Source organism: Pungitius pungitius, chromosome 4 (assembly GCF_949316345.1).
Source record: "Pungitius pungitius chromosome 4, fPunPun2.1, whole genome shotgun sequence".
Classification (NCBI taxonomy): domain Eukaryota; kingdom Metazoa; phylum Chordata; class Actinopteri; order Perciformes; family Gasterosteidae; genus Pungitius; species Pungitius pungitius.
The window spans coordinates 8677143-8697032 of NC_084903.1; the positions used below are offsets into that span (position 1 = coordinate 8677143).

At 43.4% G+C, this 19890-nt stretch overlaps 1 protein-coding gene across 2 annotated transcripts; it reads left to right on the forward strand.

The window, feature by feature from the left end:
* The first annotated feature begins 142 nt into the window (after positions 1 to 142).
* pla2r1 (phospholipase A2 receptor 1) lies at positions 143 to 19806 on the forward strand. Of its 2 annotated transcripts, none has more exons than XM_062561714.1 (30): positions 143 to 742; positions 1782 to 2162; positions 2299 to 2472; positions 2828 to 2992; positions 3243 to 3356; positions 4080 to 4223; positions 4506 to 4700; positions 4815 to 4978; positions 5224 to 5334; positions 6516 to 6628; positions 6719 to 6888; positions 6975 to 7183; positions 7467 to 7612; positions 8463 to 8547; positions 8631 to 8766; positions 8863 to 8898; positions 9054 to 9214; positions 10192 to 10256; positions 10619 to 10725; positions 10818 to 10954; positions 12176 to 12293; positions 12472 to 12611; positions 12685 to 12826; positions 13739 to 13974; positions 15312 to 15486; positions 15627 to 15761; positions 15952 to 16074; positions 16161 to 16337; positions 16717 to 16752; positions 17627 to 19806. In XM_062561714.1, exons 1-30 carry the CDS (start codon positions 598 to 600, stop codon positions 17842 to 17844), a joined length of 4458 nt encoding a protein of 1485 aa, XP_062417698.1. In that variant the 5' UTR covers positions 143 to 597; the 3' UTR covers positions 17845 to 19806. The 2 variants fall into 2 exon arrangements, with proteins under 2 accessions (XP_062417698.1, XP_037345542.2); XM_037489645.2 differs by having other exon boundaries at positions 10622 to 10725; positions 17627 to 19804.
* Positions 19807 to 19890: the final 84 nt, after the last annotated feature.

Below are 19890 nucleotides of genomic sequence, written 5' to 3' on the forward strand. Positions count from 1 at the left end.
TCAAGGAGTTCATAATTTAAAAGTCCCTTCAGTAAAAGCGCATAATGTTATCATCAAAATAAACGTAAAGTAGCTGAACTACCATTTACAGAGAATGTCCCACTTCATAATAATGGGTATATTGCAATATATTATTATATTATTATGGGTATATATATTATAACTACAGACGCGTGAATGTTTTTATCCCGTTTTGCTGCAGCTGGTAACGTTTTTTTCTCTCTCGTTTCAACCAATCATTCACGTGAATACAAATCTGCCCGGCAACCAAGATTTGTCAAATGCATTTAGAATGCGCGTCCGTCTAATCTGGCCGTCTCCCTACGGACGGTCGATGGATGAAATAAAGATGTAGGTCCGCGTGCGCGTGAGCATAAGAGCAGCAGGAATGCGGCTCGCGGCCCTCCGTCAGACGTGACGTCGCTGGTCCCCCCGCTGAAAAACTTCACTCGCAACAAAGTTTCTCTGAGCAGAAGAGGAAGAAAAAAAAGAAAAAGAAAAAAAAGCCAGTGAACCCAGAAAAACTCGCCTCTCTCGGACCGAGGAACCTGGGAATGTGCGGACATTGTCGCCTCGGCACCGCATCCCGCCGTCGAAATGTTCGTCCAGTTGTTCCGTTTCGTCGACTCCGTGGCTCTCGTGGCGACCGTCTGTGCGGCGGCGTTGCTGGCGAGAAGCTGCGTGTGCGTGGGCGAGGAGGACGATGAGGTCCTGGAGAAGAAAGAGCTCGCGGAGTTCTACGGTGAGTCGACGCATCTGGCTGCAGCTGCTGCTCGGTGCTCTTTTTCATTTTAGACGTTAACGACCCCCCCCCCTTCCCCCTCGCACGGTAGATATTCGTGTCCTGTGCGCGTGTCAATAGTAGACATTTGTGTAACTGCAGCCCGGTACCGAAGTTTGCCTTTGGACCAGAGTTTGAAGCCCCACTGCTGCCGCCTGGCTCCCATTACAACAGTAAACAGTGGTTAAAAATAAAGTAGAAGCGAAACGTGTCCGTGTTTTGTCCCAAAGATGACTGTTCTCCCCAAGTAAAATGTGAAAAGGAAAACATACAGATGGTTTACCACGTTTCTTCTTTTTTGTAATACGGTTGCAATGATTTGTGGACTTGATGGTCGGTGGAATATTTTATTTATTTTAATTTTATGAAGGAATAACATTAAACACTGATTCTAGCTCCTCATATTTGAGGATTTGTTGCATGTCAAATTAGAGTCGAGGACACTCATCTGTCATTAATGGATCAACATCTGGAACCTTGTTACAGTCTTAAATCTACTACTTTTGAACTGATTGTTGCGCATAACATGCTATTTGAACAACGAGCGTCTAATATTTTAACACACAACATTTAGACGATTCATTAAAATAATGATCAAAGATTTCAGTGATTGATACTTGAAGTCTTGGTTTTCAAACTGTATCTTACTACTATCATCATACTGGTCTTGGGGGGGGGGGGGAGCTGCTTTCATTACTACCATGTGTTGACATTCAGTCTACATCCTGGTGTTGTGTTAGAGTATTCAGTTACACAGGGACTTCTATCCTCTGATCATAGGTTACCTCAGGCCTCCATTTAGCCCAAATCAAGCTCCTTTTAAGTGGAGAAAATAAATGAGTCAGAGTATTCTCACTTCTGACTTTCTGTAAGCGCAGTTAACGCCATCATACAGCATACTAACCTATTCTTTATCCTCCTCTCTCTTGTGTAACACACATTCACATCCATTCCTCACTTTCTCACCACCCTCCTCGTCGCTCATTCCCTCTCCCCTCAGGGAAAGGTATGTTCATCCTGGAGAGCGAGCCGCTGAGGCGCTGCATCACCGTGGACCGCTCTAACCTGGTACTGGAGGACTGTGAGCGGCCCACGCGCCGCATGCTGTGGAAGTGGGTCTCCCGACATCGCCTCTTCAATGTGGGCACCAGTACGTGCCTGGGCCTCAACATCTCTGACACTACGCAGCCTCTCGGCACGTTCGAGTGCGACACGGCCCTCCCTGTTCTGTGGTGGCGCTGCAGCGGAAACGGACTGTACGGGGCGTCCCAGTGGAAGGTGTCCGTGGCCGGACGTTTGGTGGTGGTGAAGAAAAACTCCTACCACGAGTGGAAGAGGTACAACACACCCAGAGAGGGGCCGTGCTCTTATCCTTATGAAGGTAAGCGCCCAAATGACCGTGCATGTCTTCATGTCATCTTCTGATTGATGACATTTGACACAGAAGACGTCTTAGCGACCTGGCTGCAAGAGACATCCGTTGCACAGAAATCACACCAGGCTTGTTGTATTTGCAGATATACACACGTTGTTGGGAAATGCACAAGGCATGCCCTGCTCTTTGCCCTTTAAATACAACAACAAATGGTACTCTGAGTGCACGACTGAGGGGCGCGAGGACCACCTCCCGTGGTGTGCCACCACCACGCGCTACGACGAGGCCGAGAGATGGGGCTTCTGTCCGGTACAAGGTAAAGAACAGTGCCACACAGTAAGAAATGAACTTGGGTGGATACATTATATATGTTTTTTTCATTACATTTACCCCAGAACATCAAGAATCAAAGTACTTTTTCTCAAAGGAAGCCAAACTACAAATTTCTATAAGTAGGTGCTGTTTTAAGCGCTTTCGACAACTCAATGCTCAAAGTCATTAAATGGTTCTGTGAGATTAGGACCTGACTGATCTGCACAGAGTCTTTTCAATTCTATCATTCGATCAGGCCATTCTTGCTCTTTGCTCACATTGACTCATGATGCCACACCTGTTTCTCGTGTCCTTTTCAGCCTCCTGCTGTCTTTTTTAATTTGTGACTTTATTTGTAGATTCCAGTTGCGACCATTTCTGGGAGTCCAACCAGGAGCTGCGTGCGTGTTACCAGTTCAACCTAAACACCATTTTGACCTGGGGTCAGGCGCTGTTAAGCTGCCAGGCGCAAGGGGGGAATCTGCTCAGCGTCACCAGCCTGGCTGAGCAGAGGTATATCAAAGGTAGGTATCTGGTAGCAAACACCTGCACGGACCAAAAGGTCGTTGAATGAAACATGCATCGAGTACTCAATTACATCCACAGCCGCTACGCTGGAACTACACAAAATACAGATCCTTCCATAACTCTTCTGTCTGCTGTGTTGGTTACTTTGACATCCCACAGTGGAGACCAGCCCATGGTTAACCGGCTATTTGTTTGTATGGACATCAGATACCTTTTGTTAAAAATTCGGACAACATCTTGTGGTAGATCGTCTTTCAAGTGTTGGTGCGATGGTGTGGATCGGGCTGAACCACCTGAAGGATGGACGGGGGTGGCAGTGGTCTGATGGAGCACCTCTCTCACTGGTCGCCCTGCTCACAGGTACTGATTATTATTATTAGTCCCTAGGAAGACGGTGTCTGTAAAATGCGATTTTAATGAATGAATAGAGAAAAAAACATTATTTTGTGTGGAGATCATACAATTGGGTGCACTCCACAGTTTGCATACAAAGTGGTTGCTCTGGAGTTGAACGAAACGGATTGTAAAACGCGTGCATGACATGAATGAACGTACCAGAGATACCGCATCAGCTCCTTCTGTGACGTGTGACGCTGTAGAACGAAGAGCAACTGATTAACTATTAAATCCATAAGAAATGTCTCCTTTAAGATTCCTCAGTCCTTTAGCTCTGAATGTGTTTAACAGAAGATCCTTATTAGCAGTCAGTGATACATAGCATTGTGATTGCACATATAGTAGCTATAATGCATGGTACCCTGCTGGCACTTCAGTACACCCTTTATAGCGTAATGCAAAATATATCTCAATCATTATGCGATTAATTGCTTGTATTTGTGAAGCAACAAAGGTTGTCCGATGTTGTTTTAACATTGAAAGGAGGTTTACACACTTATAAAGTATAAGTATACACTATTAAAAGGTTGTTCAACAGTTTCATATTTCTGTTTTTTGTCACAGCCAATGTAAGGGTTGGTTGCCTTTGGACGTGCAGCATTTTAACATCATCAATGACAAAGAGGAAGTAAAGATGAGGGGAAAAAACACCCTCATCTTTGACTCCCATCACTTTGTTCCCATCAGCTCTGCCTGCGAGCCCCCTGCAGGACAACAGACAGTGTGGAGTGTACAACTACGAGGGGATATGGCAGAGTATGTCCTGTGAGTCGGCTCGGCCCTACATTTGTAAGAAGACGCCTAATGACACCCGGAGAGCAGAGCCACTAGGTGAGAGCATATGCCAACTCGCCTGACATGCTGACGTCTTGTCTATATGTCTTCAAGCAGTGATGACTTGTGAGGCCAAATGTAAAACGTGCAACAGGCTTTGTTAGCTCTTGTAGCTTTTGGCCTCAACAGCTGCACTGCCCCCCGGGGAGTCAACTTTTGACCTCTCTCTGTTGCACTGTTGGCGACTAGACAAAAACAGTGTCCTCTTTGAATCTGTTTCATTTTTTCTTGTCTGTCCTGGTGGGATTCCTCCTCTACCAATTCCTCGTCCTCCCACAGAGAGCTGGCAGTATGTCCACACAGAGTGTGCTGACGGCTGGTGGCCACATAATGGTGTCTGCTATCGGCTGCTGTCAGAGACGGCGGCGGGAACCTGGGGGGAGGCTGCCTTTGCCTGTCGCTCTCAGGGGGCAAACCTCACCAGCGTCCACTCTCTGTCCGAGGTGGAGATGCTGCTCAAGCTGCTGACTAACTGTAAGAAGTGTCGTGCAACACAGATATAGGACCGTTTTGATGTTAACACTTTGGGGATACAAACGGGAGGATGCAAAGTGATGTTTTTCTGTCTGTGCCTTCTTGTTTTTGTAGTGTCTGGAGAGAGTCGGGAGGTGTGGATCGGTCTCTGGAAGCAGCCGTTGTCACCGACCGTAGAGTGGTTGGATGGATCACCAGTAACTCTCACTTTCTGGCACCAGTATCACCCTCCTCACAACCTGACGGATGCAACACACTGTGTTAAAGCTGACAAGAAGGTGGGAGGTGGTTCTTTCAAAGAAGAATTATTTTTTTGCGTTCAACACTAAGAAATATTCAATTCACTATAATGACGACAAGCCAAAGCAAACCTATTTCTCATGTGACTCAGGTGAAAATGTATCAGTCAATGAGCAAAATAAATGCAGATTAATGAATGACTCATCTACTCTAGTCAGCTTGTATTTGTATACAAGTTTTGGGTTCCGTCTTGTGTAAACTATGGCTTTGACCTCTTCCACAGGAAGGTAACTGGCTTTTTGCGCCGTGTGATGAGCGACTGCCCGCTGTGTGTAGGAGAGAGAGCCAGAAACAGGCTCATCAGCCCGCAGCCGTGGATGAGGAATGTCCTGAGGTACGAACAGGAGCACACATACAATGCGTTCATCGAGGTGAGCTTGTGCTCAACACCTGGTGCGCAACATGGAAACAACACATCCTTTTGATTACGTAACATTCCTGTTTTTTATTTACCTGTGATAAGAAGGAAGCCATTGTAGTTTAAGGCTGTTCTACATCCGGATGTCAGTTTATTTCTTAAATAACAAAAAGCACTGCCTTAGTCCAGTCCATAACAAAAATTGATTTGTTGCCTCTCTAAATCTTCATTTTATCGGTTTGACTTCATTCTGCTGAAGGAAAAGGAAAGTCTAAAGTGACTTATTTTTGACTTTGTCAAGCAGATTAGGATTACAATAGCCCCACACAGATCAGGACATCCACCAGGCCGAGCTGCACGCCTGCTGCAGTTCAACTTCTCCGCTAGTTGACCCTTCAGAAAGCACAATGAGCTGATTCACTCCACTGCTGACGTATTGTCTGGCATTCATGTTGCTCCTTGACTCTGTTTACAAGAATATCAGACTCCTGAGTCATCGAGCTACTTCATGCCCTGCAACACAATGCCTAAAATGGCCTTGAAGGCACAATATCAGTGGAAACGTTGGAGCAGCCTCTGCAACAAAACAACACGTTCTACTTAAGTCTCTTCATTGTCTGTGCTGTAAATGTTTACTGACATTTTATTGTTAAAAATCCTTCAGACACTTTTTAGTTTTAAAGAAAGGTTTGGGTAATTTTGAGGATGGGGGGGGGATGGGGTTACGGAGGGGAGGCTAATTGACACCACTTGTCAAAACACCCCCACCACACGACTAACGCACAGACGAGTATACACCCACAGACACATATATATGTGCATATAGATGCACATCTATATGCACAGAACATTTACTCCAGATTAGGAATGTGCCGCTTTCAAAGACTTAAGTTGAAGTGCTGACTAAATTCAATGCTAACTTAAAGTAAATTACCATTTTAGAGTGCAATCAAAATCGACGCATTTTAATCAGACCGCAACATTCAACATTCTTTTGCATTTCTTCTTTTTATGCTCATTACTTATTTCTGGTCCTCTGCAAAGTTAGTATTTGATGATGTTTTTTTCTTGTGCAATGTAAAAATAAGCTGCAGCTTGAAGTAGAACATGATGACATGCTGTGTAATGAGTTGACTTTTGTTGTGTTGTTGTTGCAGGGCTGGAAGCGACATGGCCACTCCTGCTACACTGTGACTAGCCATGAACAGAGTTATGAAGATGCTCGGAAGGGATATTACTGCACTGCTCCTCTCCTTACAGTGGAAAACAGGTGCTTTAGGCAGCTAATGGTTGTCTGTGTTTTATCTGTGGCAACAGTGGAGCCTCGCTCTTCAACCTCTGGTCTTCCTCATGCGGGCAGGTTTGAGCAGGCGTTCGTCAACAGTTTGCTGAGTGAGAGCTGCACCAACAGCAGCAGGTATTACTGGATCGGCCTCATGGACGTGGAGAAGAGGGGAGAGTACATCTGGCTCCTTCCCAATAGCTCCTCACAGTCCCTTACCTTCACAAACTGGAACAAACACCAGCCAGGTGAAATGGAAAATCCTTATATAACAAGTATATTGCGCTTTGCTCCGATGTCAGCTAATAGCGGCTCAATCTTTTCCTCTGCTTAGTCAGCTCAGGTGGCTGTGTTGCCATGTCCGGCCGCAGTGCGTTGGGTCGCTGGGAAGTGAAAGACTGCAAGTCGCACAGGGCCTTGTCAGTGTGTAAGCAGAGCGTCAGCAGCTACAACCATGTCCAGTCACCAGAGCACCACATTGATAGCTCCGCCCCCTGTCCTCCAGGGTGGGAATCACATTCTGGGATGCTCTACTGTTTTAAGGTGGGATCATCCCCTTGTTTTCTCGATGCCCCCCCCCCCCTTATCTTATGTTTGCAAATATGTATCTCAAAATAAATCTTTTTAAAGGAAATTAACACTATGAGCTTCACCCAAAATGAATTTACTGCAGGGTAATCGTTTTTCTGTTCATTGTCAGTCCCATGTATACATAATCATTTATACTGAATATATACATTATTATTATTATTTCAGACAATAATATTTCGAAATGATTGGAAAAGAAAGCCAGAATAAGACACAAATAACTGTGGTGCTCTTCTAGGTGTTCCACAATGAGAAAGTCCTGATGAAGCGGTCCTGGGTGGAAGCAGACTTCTTCTGCCAGGCCCTCGGGGCTCAGCTGGCCAGCTTCCACCACTATGAGGAGCAGGTGTTTGTTAAGCAGCTCCTCAGTACCATGTTTGAAGGGTTGGTACAGCCCTCTGGGCCTCGTCAGTGCAGGGTTGTTATGGGAACTGATAATGCATCAGGTTAATGTGATGTGCATGGAGCAGCGGGTAAAGGATTTATGCATTGGCTTTTGTTCATCAATTGGGTTTGGGATTTGTTTTGAATGCCTCCAGTGAAACTTAATGAGTCGTGGCACAATTAAAGAAGAATATCAAAATGCTGCATGATTAGATTATTTTGTGGAATCAAATAAGTAAGTAAGGTTTGGGTTGTTTGACTATAAATGTTTCAAACATTAGAGATTTTCTCTTTTCGTACATTTTTCATTGGATTTATAGATTAAAAAATATTGAATGTATTTTATATAATAAACCCCTTCAACAAGCTTAGGGTTATGATATGATATTTATAATCAAGGCTCGAATAAAACAATTACATAAGATATGACTTCGATGGACACAAGAAAATAAGAAGTCCTCAGGTCCGAGAATGAAACCCTGGGGAACACCTGTGCCTCTGCTATAATTTCCAGCCAAATGTGAAGAAAATCTACACAATTTTATAATACACAAGTACAGGGGTACAGATTTACATAACGTTACCCATCTACAGTGAGTTTCAAGGCATGATCCCGAACACAATGATGTGGTAAAAACACATAAACAGACAAGGTATTATGGCCTAATTTGTGGTTCAAGTCTACAACTGAATTTAACAATACAACATATTATAAACATTTGATTTACTAACACAACTTTAAATACTGCTTCTAAACTGGGCTCGTGAAGCACACATGTAACATCTCAAATGTTGAAATGTAAACAAAAAACACCTGTGTTGCATTGGGTTTTTCTTTTCTCTTTTTCAGAACAGAGGGCCGCTGGTTCTGGGTGGGTTTAAATAAAAGAGATCCTGAAAACCCCGGAGCCTGGGAGTGGTCTGATGGTTCTCCCGTAAGTACATGGAGGTTCTCAAAGTGTCCAAAGGCCATTGAGCGGCTGTAACCAATAGGGTCTTGCCTCGTGCGTTGGCGCAGGTGGTGACGTCCTTCGTAGAGGATAAGAACGAGGAGGATGACCGGAGGGACTGTGCTGTGTACAGCGACCTGACCAACGCCATGATGCCGCGGCCCTGTGACACACAACACGAGTGGATCTGCAAGCTGTCCAGAGGTGACGGCCCTTATCTCACCACCCTCTACACATACGTACTTCTCATCTCATTGTCACACCAGTGCTGCATTACTCATCCGGCTGTTTCGTTTGCAGGTGACCAACTGAAAAAACCCTACTGGTACACGGAGCGTAAGTATTTTCACCAACTTCTTTAGACATTGAAAGACATGATTTATAGACACTGTGAAATTATTTTGGACTATGCAGCTAAATAATGGAAAGCAAGATATTTATATATATATATATACTGTATATATATAAATGTCCGTTGGGATGTCCTACAGAGAGCGAGCCCTGGGTTTTTTACCGCGGAGCCGAGTACCTGCTGGCGAAGCAGCCCTTTGACTGGGACGCCGTCTCGCTGGCCTGTCAGATGATGGGGGCTTACCTGCTGTCCATTCACTCCAGAGAGGAGCTGCACTTTGTCAGGGAGCGCATGCAGCGGGTTTGTTGTCGCCTCCGCTCATAAACCTTTATTAACAAAATGTCAACGTCCATTGGTTGTGATGTCTTTGTGAGTTTGCATCTTTTTAATAATCACTATAATCAAGTGGAATCATACGGCACTGTCGCAACAGCGTTCATTTCTCCGTCCGCATTTCATTCCAAACATGAGAGTGAATTATCTAGAACGGCACGCCCTTTGGCATTCAGCACAATCTTTTTCAGATCCATGTGTCCTTTTCAAACATCTACACAATTTTTATTGTCATTCTAATAATTACTTTATGCAAGAAAATAATAACAAGGGAAATATAACAATTTTGACTTTGTTCCAAATGAACAGTATTATCTCTGTGCAGGCACAGCAGTTTTTTGTTATTAAATCATTCCTACCTCTCCCCATTTCACTAAGCCGTTTACTTATTCACTTCACACAAAGTTTCACCATCTAAATGCTAGGACAAAAGTAAAGCCAGTGGCCTTTAGTTTCTTTTCAGTGAGCAGCAGTAGTATACAGCCAAAGCAATGTACCAAATCCCTGATCTCCTCTATCTTGAATGGCCCAACAGCTCAAACACTCAAAGTGAAAAACAAACAAATGAATAAACAACGCTGCACACAATTGACACACTCTCACACAAACTCAAGTGTTTGCATACGCACATACGCCAAGTTTAAACGCCCCTCGTGCTTTCATGATTGAGTGCCCCCACACACAGGGAGCGAGAGAAAGGCTGTTCCTTTCTACACCGTAGAAGTCTCTTTTGGTGTCACGGGTTGTGAGGGGATGAAGGGAACAAAACAAGGGGTGAAAAAGACCAACCACGGGTCAAGGAGGCCGGCTAAATAGAAGCTCATGTCCAAGAGGCTCTGACAAAGCCGAGAATCTGGCCCAGCGAGGACTGGGTGGCGAAGGAGCAGACAGGCAAAAGTGAAGTTAGCTCATTCATCACTGTTCCTTTCACTGTGTCTCCTCAGCTGTCCGAGGGCCCGACAGACTGGTGGATTGGCCTGTCCATGGGGCGGACTGAATACGATGCCAGGTGTGTGTGTGTGTGTGTGTGTGTGTTTTGGAGTTTGTTCATAATTTCCTGTTGCTGCCACTGATTCTATTAGAGCAGTTGAAACTTTGCTTGAGTAAAGAAATGTCCACGTGGTGACAACCCAGGGGCCGCTCACGCACAGTTTGCAGTTACGATCAGTGAAAAATTACAAAGTGTGCCATATTTTGTAGCACGCATGTGTTACCGAATGAAAAGAGTATAACAAAAATGGACTGTTTTACCAACATACAACACAGTCTCTGCTAAGTTTCAGGGAGAACAAAGCACAAAGAGGCTTGTGTGGCAAGTTAATCAAGACATCAGTGAAGTCCTTTCATAAGACGCATATGTGTGTTTGTTAGCAGTTGGAGCGACAAGACGGAAATAGACTTTCAGAACTGGGCAGAGAAGAGTGTTGCTAATGGCCTCAGAGGAGAAAAGGTGTGTGTCACCATGTCCTCTCCATCAGGTAAACACATGTGCAATCACACACACACACGCTCACTGATGCACGTTTATTGGAACTACTAGAATGTGTAGAGGTCTGCTGGTGTGTTGCAGGGAAGTGGTCAGCGAGTAAATGCAGCGATCACCACAGCTACATATGCAAGAGAAAGACGGTGTCTGTGGTGGAGTCTCCCAGGGAGCCGCACTACATCGGAGGATGTCCGGAGCAATGGCTCTACTTTGGACACAAGGTTCAGACTCACTTGGATATACGCACACACACACACACACACACACACACACACACACACACACATCAAGGGGGAGCTCATCTGGGTCTTACAGGGACAACTATCATAGATGTATGTAATCAACATTTGAGACAAACACAGATCAGAAATACTACACAATGGCAAAAGCATTTGTTATTGTATTGGGAAGAAGTATCAAAAGTGGAGGCTGGTGTTTGAACGGACAACGAATGGCAATATACTGCAGTAACACACAGTAATTATATCCCCTTTTCTTCAACAAATCAGTTCACTTCTCCAAATTCCCAGCTGCCTCTGGGGTAAAAGCAGGATGTTTGTGTTTCCTTTCGCTGTTCCTTGAGTAAAGAACAACCCCCCCGCTGGTGATGCTAAGTCAACAGGCACAAAGAATACAACCAGCTGATTCTTTGAAATCATCCTGACTTATAATATAAGTTTATTTTAGATGGACGACTAGGTGGTTTAAGAAGAATAAAATGCAATATTTTAAGATAAAAGATGTGAAATCTTCTCAACGTCCAAACAATTTTTCAATCAAAACAATATGTTATACAGCTGGTAACATGATCGTAACCAGACATTCATTACTGTTTATCACCAGATGAGACTCAGTGACCCGGAATAGATGCACTCATTGTTCTGCATATTGAGCAGAATAAAAAGCCTTGTAGCAATGTCTGTCCTTTTCTCTCTAAAAATATGGAACTAAATATACATACATACGCTTTACAGAGGACGGTGCAATGTGTAGGGTTTGGTGGCATTCAGTGTTGAGGTTGCAGATTGAAACCAACTTAAAGAGATAAAGAGTTTTTTTTGTCATTGTGGCGATATAATTAAATTTAGTTTGGTAGCCAACCAGCACTACCGAACGGCACCAACAGTAACACAACAGTAAAAAACATTATACATAAAAATACGCAGAAGGAATACAAATGTTACCAAAGTAATACAATTTGTACAGTGCAGTGTAAACAGTAATACAATTTCTACAAACATGATGAAAATAAATATGTTCATCATATTAAGGGACACTCCTTTGTTTGTGAAAGAACACTCCACACAACATTCATTCTTGAATTTCCGTTTCTTACTTTGAATTCTAACAAACAAGCGTCCTGTTGGTCATGGGGGAGTCATGATTTTCATTTCACAATGCGATATTCCCGTTTTGTGTGGGACGTTTGTGTGTTTTTGCAGTGTCTCCTGCTTCACATACCTGCTGGCCCACTGGAGGGAAAGAGTTGGAACGATGCCCAGTCCATCTGCTCCTCCTTCGCAGGCTCGCTGGTTGCCGTAGAGGACGAGATTGAACAAGGTAGAGGCAAATACCCACAAAGGGTTCATTTCATACGTTAACACCCCCACACATGCTCGTCTGATGGTAGGTAAGACAGAAGGGCCACGTGGTGTGTTCTATACATATATATTCAGGGATTTAGAGCCTAATCATATATCTTCCTAATTGTCCCATTCTTCTGCCAACATTCCTGCAGCCTACATCACAATGCTGCTCCAGGGCAGCTCTGTAGGTGTGTGGATTGGTCTGCGGGATGAGGACACCATGAGATGGACCAATGGGAAATCCGTCAGCTACACCAACTGGTCTCCAATTGGACCAAAGAGCTACTTCACTGTAAGAGTATGTGAAAAGGTTTGGTATTTGTGAAAGGGTTCGAGTGTATTAATGTGTGCTTTATGAACCCCAGGATGATGATTTGGTCAGTGAATTGACCGATGAGCCGTTGTGCACAGTTCTATCCAACAACCACAACTTCCACCTGACAGGGAAGTGGTACGATGAGAAGTGCAGCGAGAGTGGTTATGGCTTTGTTTGTCAGAAACCTCAAGGTAAGATTCCTTCAGTTTCTTTATCTTTTCATTCTGTCACTTCCTGTCTGACATTAGTTATGTGTTTTTTTTCATTTTATCATCTCATGACCTATTCTATCTGCGAGTCAAAGAAACCTTCACCGCAGACTGTTTTATTGGGCCGCAGATGACAGAAACGTTAACAAAACTGAAAATGTTGCTGATAAAACACGTTAACAATACAAGTAAATACAAATGTACATAAGGAGCCCTGTAGGGAATGCAGGGCCAACCTATGGTTGCCTGCACATGGCTCTCAACATGGCGAAGGCAGAGCAGACCATGGATATATTTAAAGACCTATATATCTCTGGAGCAGACGGCTAGAAGCTAACAGATGTTAACGGTGCGTTGTCGGGAGGGGACAGTGGAACGGCCAGTACGTTTTCCCAAGGACGGCATGTTGTTGGTACTCTGCTATCAGCTATCACCGCCTCATGAGCACACTGCAGAGCGGCGGCAATTAGCTAACCAGCAGACCGGCTGTGTCAACAAAGCACATGGAAGCTCGGGGAATCAAAACACTGTGCGCTTCATTTCAATGGCAAGTTATCCTGACCCATGAGGTCACACTGACCACATGTATGGGGAATATGCCACGTTGAAACTATAACCACATAATAACAGCGTTGATGGTGCCAGGTCACATTTAAATGAGCACACCCGGATCTTCCTTCATGTAACTCTACATTGTTCCATGATAATTGATAGCTTTTATTGTACTAATGCGCTCATTCGCTTTCTTGCAAAAATTGAAATAAGATCATTGATCCCATTTTTATATCGGTCCGTAACAATTATGCTGGAGCCAGGAAATGTGGCATTAGCATCAGGAATGGAAACTGTTAACAAAGAGTTTCTTCTTCTTTCTTCTCTTTCTTTTGTTTACAGATATATCCAAACCCCCCACTCACTCCTATCACCACCCTCTCCCTGACAATATTGAGTACAGGAGCCGTAGCTACAAGGTTGTGTCTGGCAACATGAGCTGGTACGAGGCGATGCATATGTGCATAGAGAATGATTCTGACCTAGCGAGCGTTACCGATGCATACCACCAGGCTTTCCTTACTGTCCTTGTCAATAGATTGGCAGTCTCCCACTGGATTGGACTGTATAGTCAAGACGTATGTATCCCCTCTCGCAACATGTACTCTATATCTCTGCGCTGTGTCTGTCTGTATTAGAGTTGGAGGGATGGTAGTGTGTGTGTGTTTGTCTGCTTCTCTTTTGCTTAGTCGCTTTTTTTAGTGGTAATAGTGATGGATACGGCATTCTCGTGTCTGTATGGGAAATATAAGGCTACTTGACACACTGCGAAACAACTAGGCTGGCTACCTTTTTTTATCCTTACAAAAAACAAAGTTAAAGTTTATTTTGACATTATAAAATGAATCAGTAAATATTCTATTTGTGAATGTTTTATTCTCAGAAAAGGTGGATGTAGGTGACCAACGTCACCACGCAGACTAGACTTGCATACTTGGTGCAGTTTGTCTATTCCCAACACTAGTTTTACCCCTGGCAATGCACTCAGTTATAGAAGGGGTGTTTATTTCACATTGTAAATATCATAGACTTGAGCTTATATTCTGATGGAATAGTCACATTGGGTCTTTGTCAAGGGAACCAGCAAGAAAAGCAACTAAGAGTATTTGCCCCTCGTTTTTATCCAAATTTGTATGTTTTATGTTGCTTTCATATGATGCACCACCTGACCCGACTTAATTGCCTGTTTTAAAATAGAAAAAATGCAAAGCATCTACATTTTTGTTGTGGTTATTGATAAACACAAAGCTTATAATAGAAGCAACATAGCTTGGCGCTAAATCTTAATATTGTATGATGCCAGGAGTTGTGAAAAGAAAGTACAACAAAAGGTGCTCAAACATTCTTTAAATTATTATTTTTTTATATGCCTCAAGGGCCTTAAGTTCCTTCTCCTGACCTTTTTGCCCATATGGAGGTAGTCCATCCGCAGGCATAAGCTTTCCCAGCACAGCCCTAACATTTGGATTCAAGCATCACTGAGCCCACATGGAAAGTCTTAGTCACAGAGAGAAATGAACAGAGGAAGTGACAGAGACGACTCTCTCTCCACCTCAGTTTTATTTTTTCATCCACCCTGATGTTGTTTCTGTTTATTTCTGTCTCATGAATCTTTTTGTTATTTTAACCTTTTTTGCACTCATTATTTCCATAACCATTCCTGTCCAATACTAACACTTAACTGAATTATTTCTGTCATAGTTTAGTAAAATGAGTTTTAGGAATCATTTCTCCATTTGAGTTTTTGCATTTTGCAACGCTTCTAGATTAAAAGAAACCCATGAAATAGTCCTTCACTAAATGCATTTAAGAACCAGAATCTGCAATTCTAGCAGTAAAAAAGCATTGACTGTCCTTGGCATGGAGCCTCCACAAGTGCAACTTCTCCACTAACACTCTGTTGACTTCCCCACAGAGTGGCATCAATTATCAGTGGTCAGATGGCAGTGACACAGTCTACACACACTGGGACGCGGCCGATGACGACTTTGTGGGTGGAGAGTGTGTGTACATGGACGTGACCGGAGGCTGGCGGAGAGCTGACTGTGAAACTCTGCTTCCAGGAGCCCTGTGTCATGTTCCCCCACCAAGTCAGTGCTACTTCACTGGGATTCGGAAGTCCCCGCTCGACATTTCGCCTTCTTTAGCTGCTGAGTTTCTGTCACGCATGACGTGCCAAAGCGCCTTCTGCCCTTTGTCTTGCTTCCTCTTATCTCTTTATCTCTCGCAGGCAATAAACCGTTCATCTCAAGCGAGGTGGCGTGTCCCTCCACGTGGGTGAAATTCAGCCACGGCTGTTACAACTTTGAGCCGGTGGTGCAAAAACTTACATTCGAAGAGTCAAGAGAACACTGTAGGCAGAAAGGTAGGAACTCATGAGATGCATTCTTGGGTATTCATTACCAAGTAATTCATTTGTTGTTTTTGGAAAATTTAAATAAGTCAGTGTAAGCGGCAGGATGGAATTCATACTCCCCCTACAGGCTAAAATGGCAGACAACTGCTTTAAATGGGCACCATTTGTGAGTTTGTGCTGTGCTGCTGTCCCTTCCTAGTCAACACCTCGGATGTGCTGACCATTGAGAGTGAGACAGAGAATCGCTTTGTTCTGGAGCAGCTGTGGTCGTTGGGGTTCCTTCACCACTCTGTGTGGTTGGGGATGTACTTCAACACCGACAGTAAGAACCTCCTCCTCGCCGGTACTCATCAGAGGATCACGACGCCCTGCCGTCCCGCTCCGTTAACTGGTTGCCTGTGCTTTTAGCCGATTCCATGGCCTGGGTGGACGGTTCACCGATGGACTACATCAACTGGCCCGACCCCGCCCCGGACCCCAGGCTGCTCACCACAGATTCTTGTGTGACCACCAGGGTGAATGACGGCGCGTGGCACCTGTCGCAGTGCGCCCAGCGGCTCGGCTTCGTCTGCAAAACCACCTCAGGTGAGTTAAGCCGGTGGCCTTCTGGCGACAACTTGGGTTCCCTGTATTGAGCTTGATTCTGCTGCCACCAAGTGAACAATAAATCTGATATTGCGGGTTTGGAAAATCCCAACAGTCATCAATCGTTAAAACCAAGTTTGTACTTTCAGAAAACAAAGGTGGACTAAAAGAAGATGGAAACAATCACTTACATGAAATGTTAAAATTGAGGTGTTCATGCAGATTATTTTGAGATGGTTTCCTCCAGCATTGTTAAACAACCTCCATTTCATAGTGACGAGCTTTTAAAAATGAATGTCTGTGTGGGTTCTCGTCTTGGCTCACGGAGCGTTGTGTGAAAACATTGATATTGATCTCAGCTGCATGTGTTCTTTTGCAGATGTTGTTGCTGAGGTGGAAGTGGAACCCCTGAATGGTAAAGTGCACTTGCTTAAATAATTTACACTTTGGACAGATACAGTGATCATTCTAATACAATGTGATGCACGTAAAAACTCTACAGTAATGTAAAACTATACGCTAAACAGAGGAATATGTAAACGCAACACTTTTGGGGTTTTTACTGACTTTTTAAAAGGGTTGATATGAAAAGTTTTATCCATGCACTTAAATAGTAATATCTACTGCACGAATGAATAGAAATCTGTGTTAGCAGGAGCTCTTCTTTTATAGAGGAGATCCATCCACCTGACTCTTACCTAAACAGTAAGAGTACCACACAGGCCCGGTCTCAATAAAAGGCCACTCTAAAATGTACAGTTTTACCTTGAAGAAATACATAAAAACAAATGTATTGGACACTCTAGTGTGCACTATGGATTCCAGACAAATTGTCCTACAGATTGGTATTTTCTGGTTCCATTGGATTTTTGCGACATCTGTGTCATTGTGTTGGTGATGAAGCATGAATGCACATTTCAGAGAGGCTTTTGTTTTTGTCTCTGCGGCACAGCCATGCTGTCTAATTTGCATTATGGTATGGTGGATATAGGTGGATGGACTTTCTTGGCAAAGAGGTAGTGCTCACTTACACGGAATTTAACAAATTTGTGAACAACTTTCAGGAGAAATAAGCATTTTTTATTTCAACCTGTGAAAAATAAATTGAATGTGTCCATTTTATGCAACTTTGTACTCCTCTTCTAAAATGGATGTCGAATTTGTTACGTTTGTAGTGGAATATTTTCGAAGTGGGGTACTGCCACTGGAACTTGGGTAAAGGATACATTCACAGTTATCTGTATAATTCCAAGGATCAACCCGCTGAGCTATCACGCTGTGCATTTCAGGTCTCCATCACGGCGTCATCCCCGCCGCGGTGCTGGTAGCCGTGCTGATCTTCGCCCTGGTGGCCGGAGCGATGTGGTTTGTGTACAAGAGGAACGCTTCAAGCTTCCGCCGGCTCCCTACGTTCGGCAGCGCTTACTACAGACAGACCAGCTCACAGGCCACGGAGTCGGATGGCAATGTGCTGATCACACACCTGGAGGCTCACTCGGGAGAGTAGCTCTGAGCTTTTATGGTCTCTATTATTCTCCCATTATCCATTCGCCTCTCGCCACTTTGCCCCTGGGGATGAACGCCGCCTGACAGCGTGAAGCTGCCACTCCTCAGGACAGCGGCGAGACGATGACGGCAGACGTTTCCCTTTTTGTAATCTGAGAATGTTCTTGGAAGTTCCCGGTTGCACTCAACAGTTTTCATGCTCTCCACAAAGGGTTGTAAACATAATGTTTTGTGTTGACACTGAAAAACCCACATTTGAATTGTCCACATCACTGAGATTGTTTAAGGGGGGGTGCAACATCATTTGAAATGTGTTTAAAAGAGTAACTAAGCACTTGATGCCTGTTTTTATAACCAAATGTTAGTATTCAATCAATTACAGTTGGAAAAAGTAAATTGGTTAATTTTTTATTTCACCATATTAAAAAAGGTGAAAAAAGTCTTGATCTGCTCCAGGGGTCTAAAGTAACTCAAAATAGTAATATGATGTTATTTTGTATATTTCATTCAGAATTTCAGGAGCTGTTGGAGCTGCACAGCAGCATTGTTATCAGTATTAGTTTTGAATTTTGTATTTTATTTTTTTAGGTACACAAGCTAAATTTTGGGCAGAGTTGTTTGTTTCAAACTTCTGACAGTGTTGAATTCATTCCCTTGTTCCCCTTTGTCTGCTGATTGCACAACTTTCTTTGTGTTTTATTAAATTGTGGTTAGGCCTAAGAATTCCAGTATCATGAGTCTGACCGCAGGAAATACTACACTCAATGAAAAAAGGAACTCTTCCCCTTTTCACTTCATCAATGGCTTCCCTTTTCGTTAGTGTAAAGGACAGCAGCAGCATGTCTCCACAGCGTGGCAATGGGCCAAAGTAGTAAGAGTTACAAGTAGTAACAAGTAGTAAGTAACTCTGTCTTACCATACAGCATCTTTAGCCACACAAGCTCTATACGGGTGGCTAGAAGTTTTGTTCACTTGGTAACGATTTAGTCCACTCGTTTTGGGTATGTGATGTTGTGTCTTTAATGAACAGAATACTACAGGCATGATCGTAGTGACTACAAATGAGCACATCAAAGGTCAGAGAATGGATTCTTTATCAACATCACAATGGCTTGATAAGTAAGTAAGACAAGTAAGATATCTATATGACAAGAACCACCAGCATGAGTGGAAACCGGATAGCTCTTTAGTTTAGTTTTTAACTAGGATAGTGGACATTGTGAGCCATAGGACGGACAGGACTGATATAGCGATGAAGTATTTTTTCTTTGCACCTTGGATATTATTTGTGGTATTTTCTACACTGAATGAACATCAGGGATTTAAAGGAAATCACAGATAGACCACAAGTATGGTCAACGATTACTGAGTTTGTCGGCCTTTTAGTAAAATTTTATTATGACCGCATGTGTAATTGTACAAATAAAAGGCCCTTTAATCGTTTGTCTTAATGAAGATGTCAGCGTGTCCCTTCAGTGGAGAACATAAGACTATTGAGTCTCTAGTTCTATCTGACAGTCATCGTGATTATTCATTCCTACCAGCTGATACGACAGATACAAACACCAAGTGCTACTGTACAATATGAGTCATCACTGCTCCGGAGCCGCAGCACAAAAACACACACACAAATGCGAGTGGACGGGTCGATAATAGGAAAGAATATCCGCGTTTAAATGTGAGAGTGCAGAGGAGGGCACCGAGGGAAAAAACAAAGGCGGAAAGCGAGACATCCCGCCTTCAAAATAAAAGCGTTGCCTGCGATTAGCCATGAACAAAACGAGTCAACATAATGAGACCAAATGGTCATATGCAAAGTCAAAATCATCTGACACAATGTCAAAAATCCCATCCGTTATTTGACTCAGTAAAGTTGCATTTAGTCTCTTGATTTTGACCTTATATCGTATAGGCTATTTTTGAATTAGCAAATCAAAGTATTTATATTATATAATTTTTTTTTTTTTGCTAATTCAAAAATAGGCGATAACATGATACAAATGTTTATTCAGATTCATCCACATCCATCATGAATTTTCACACATGG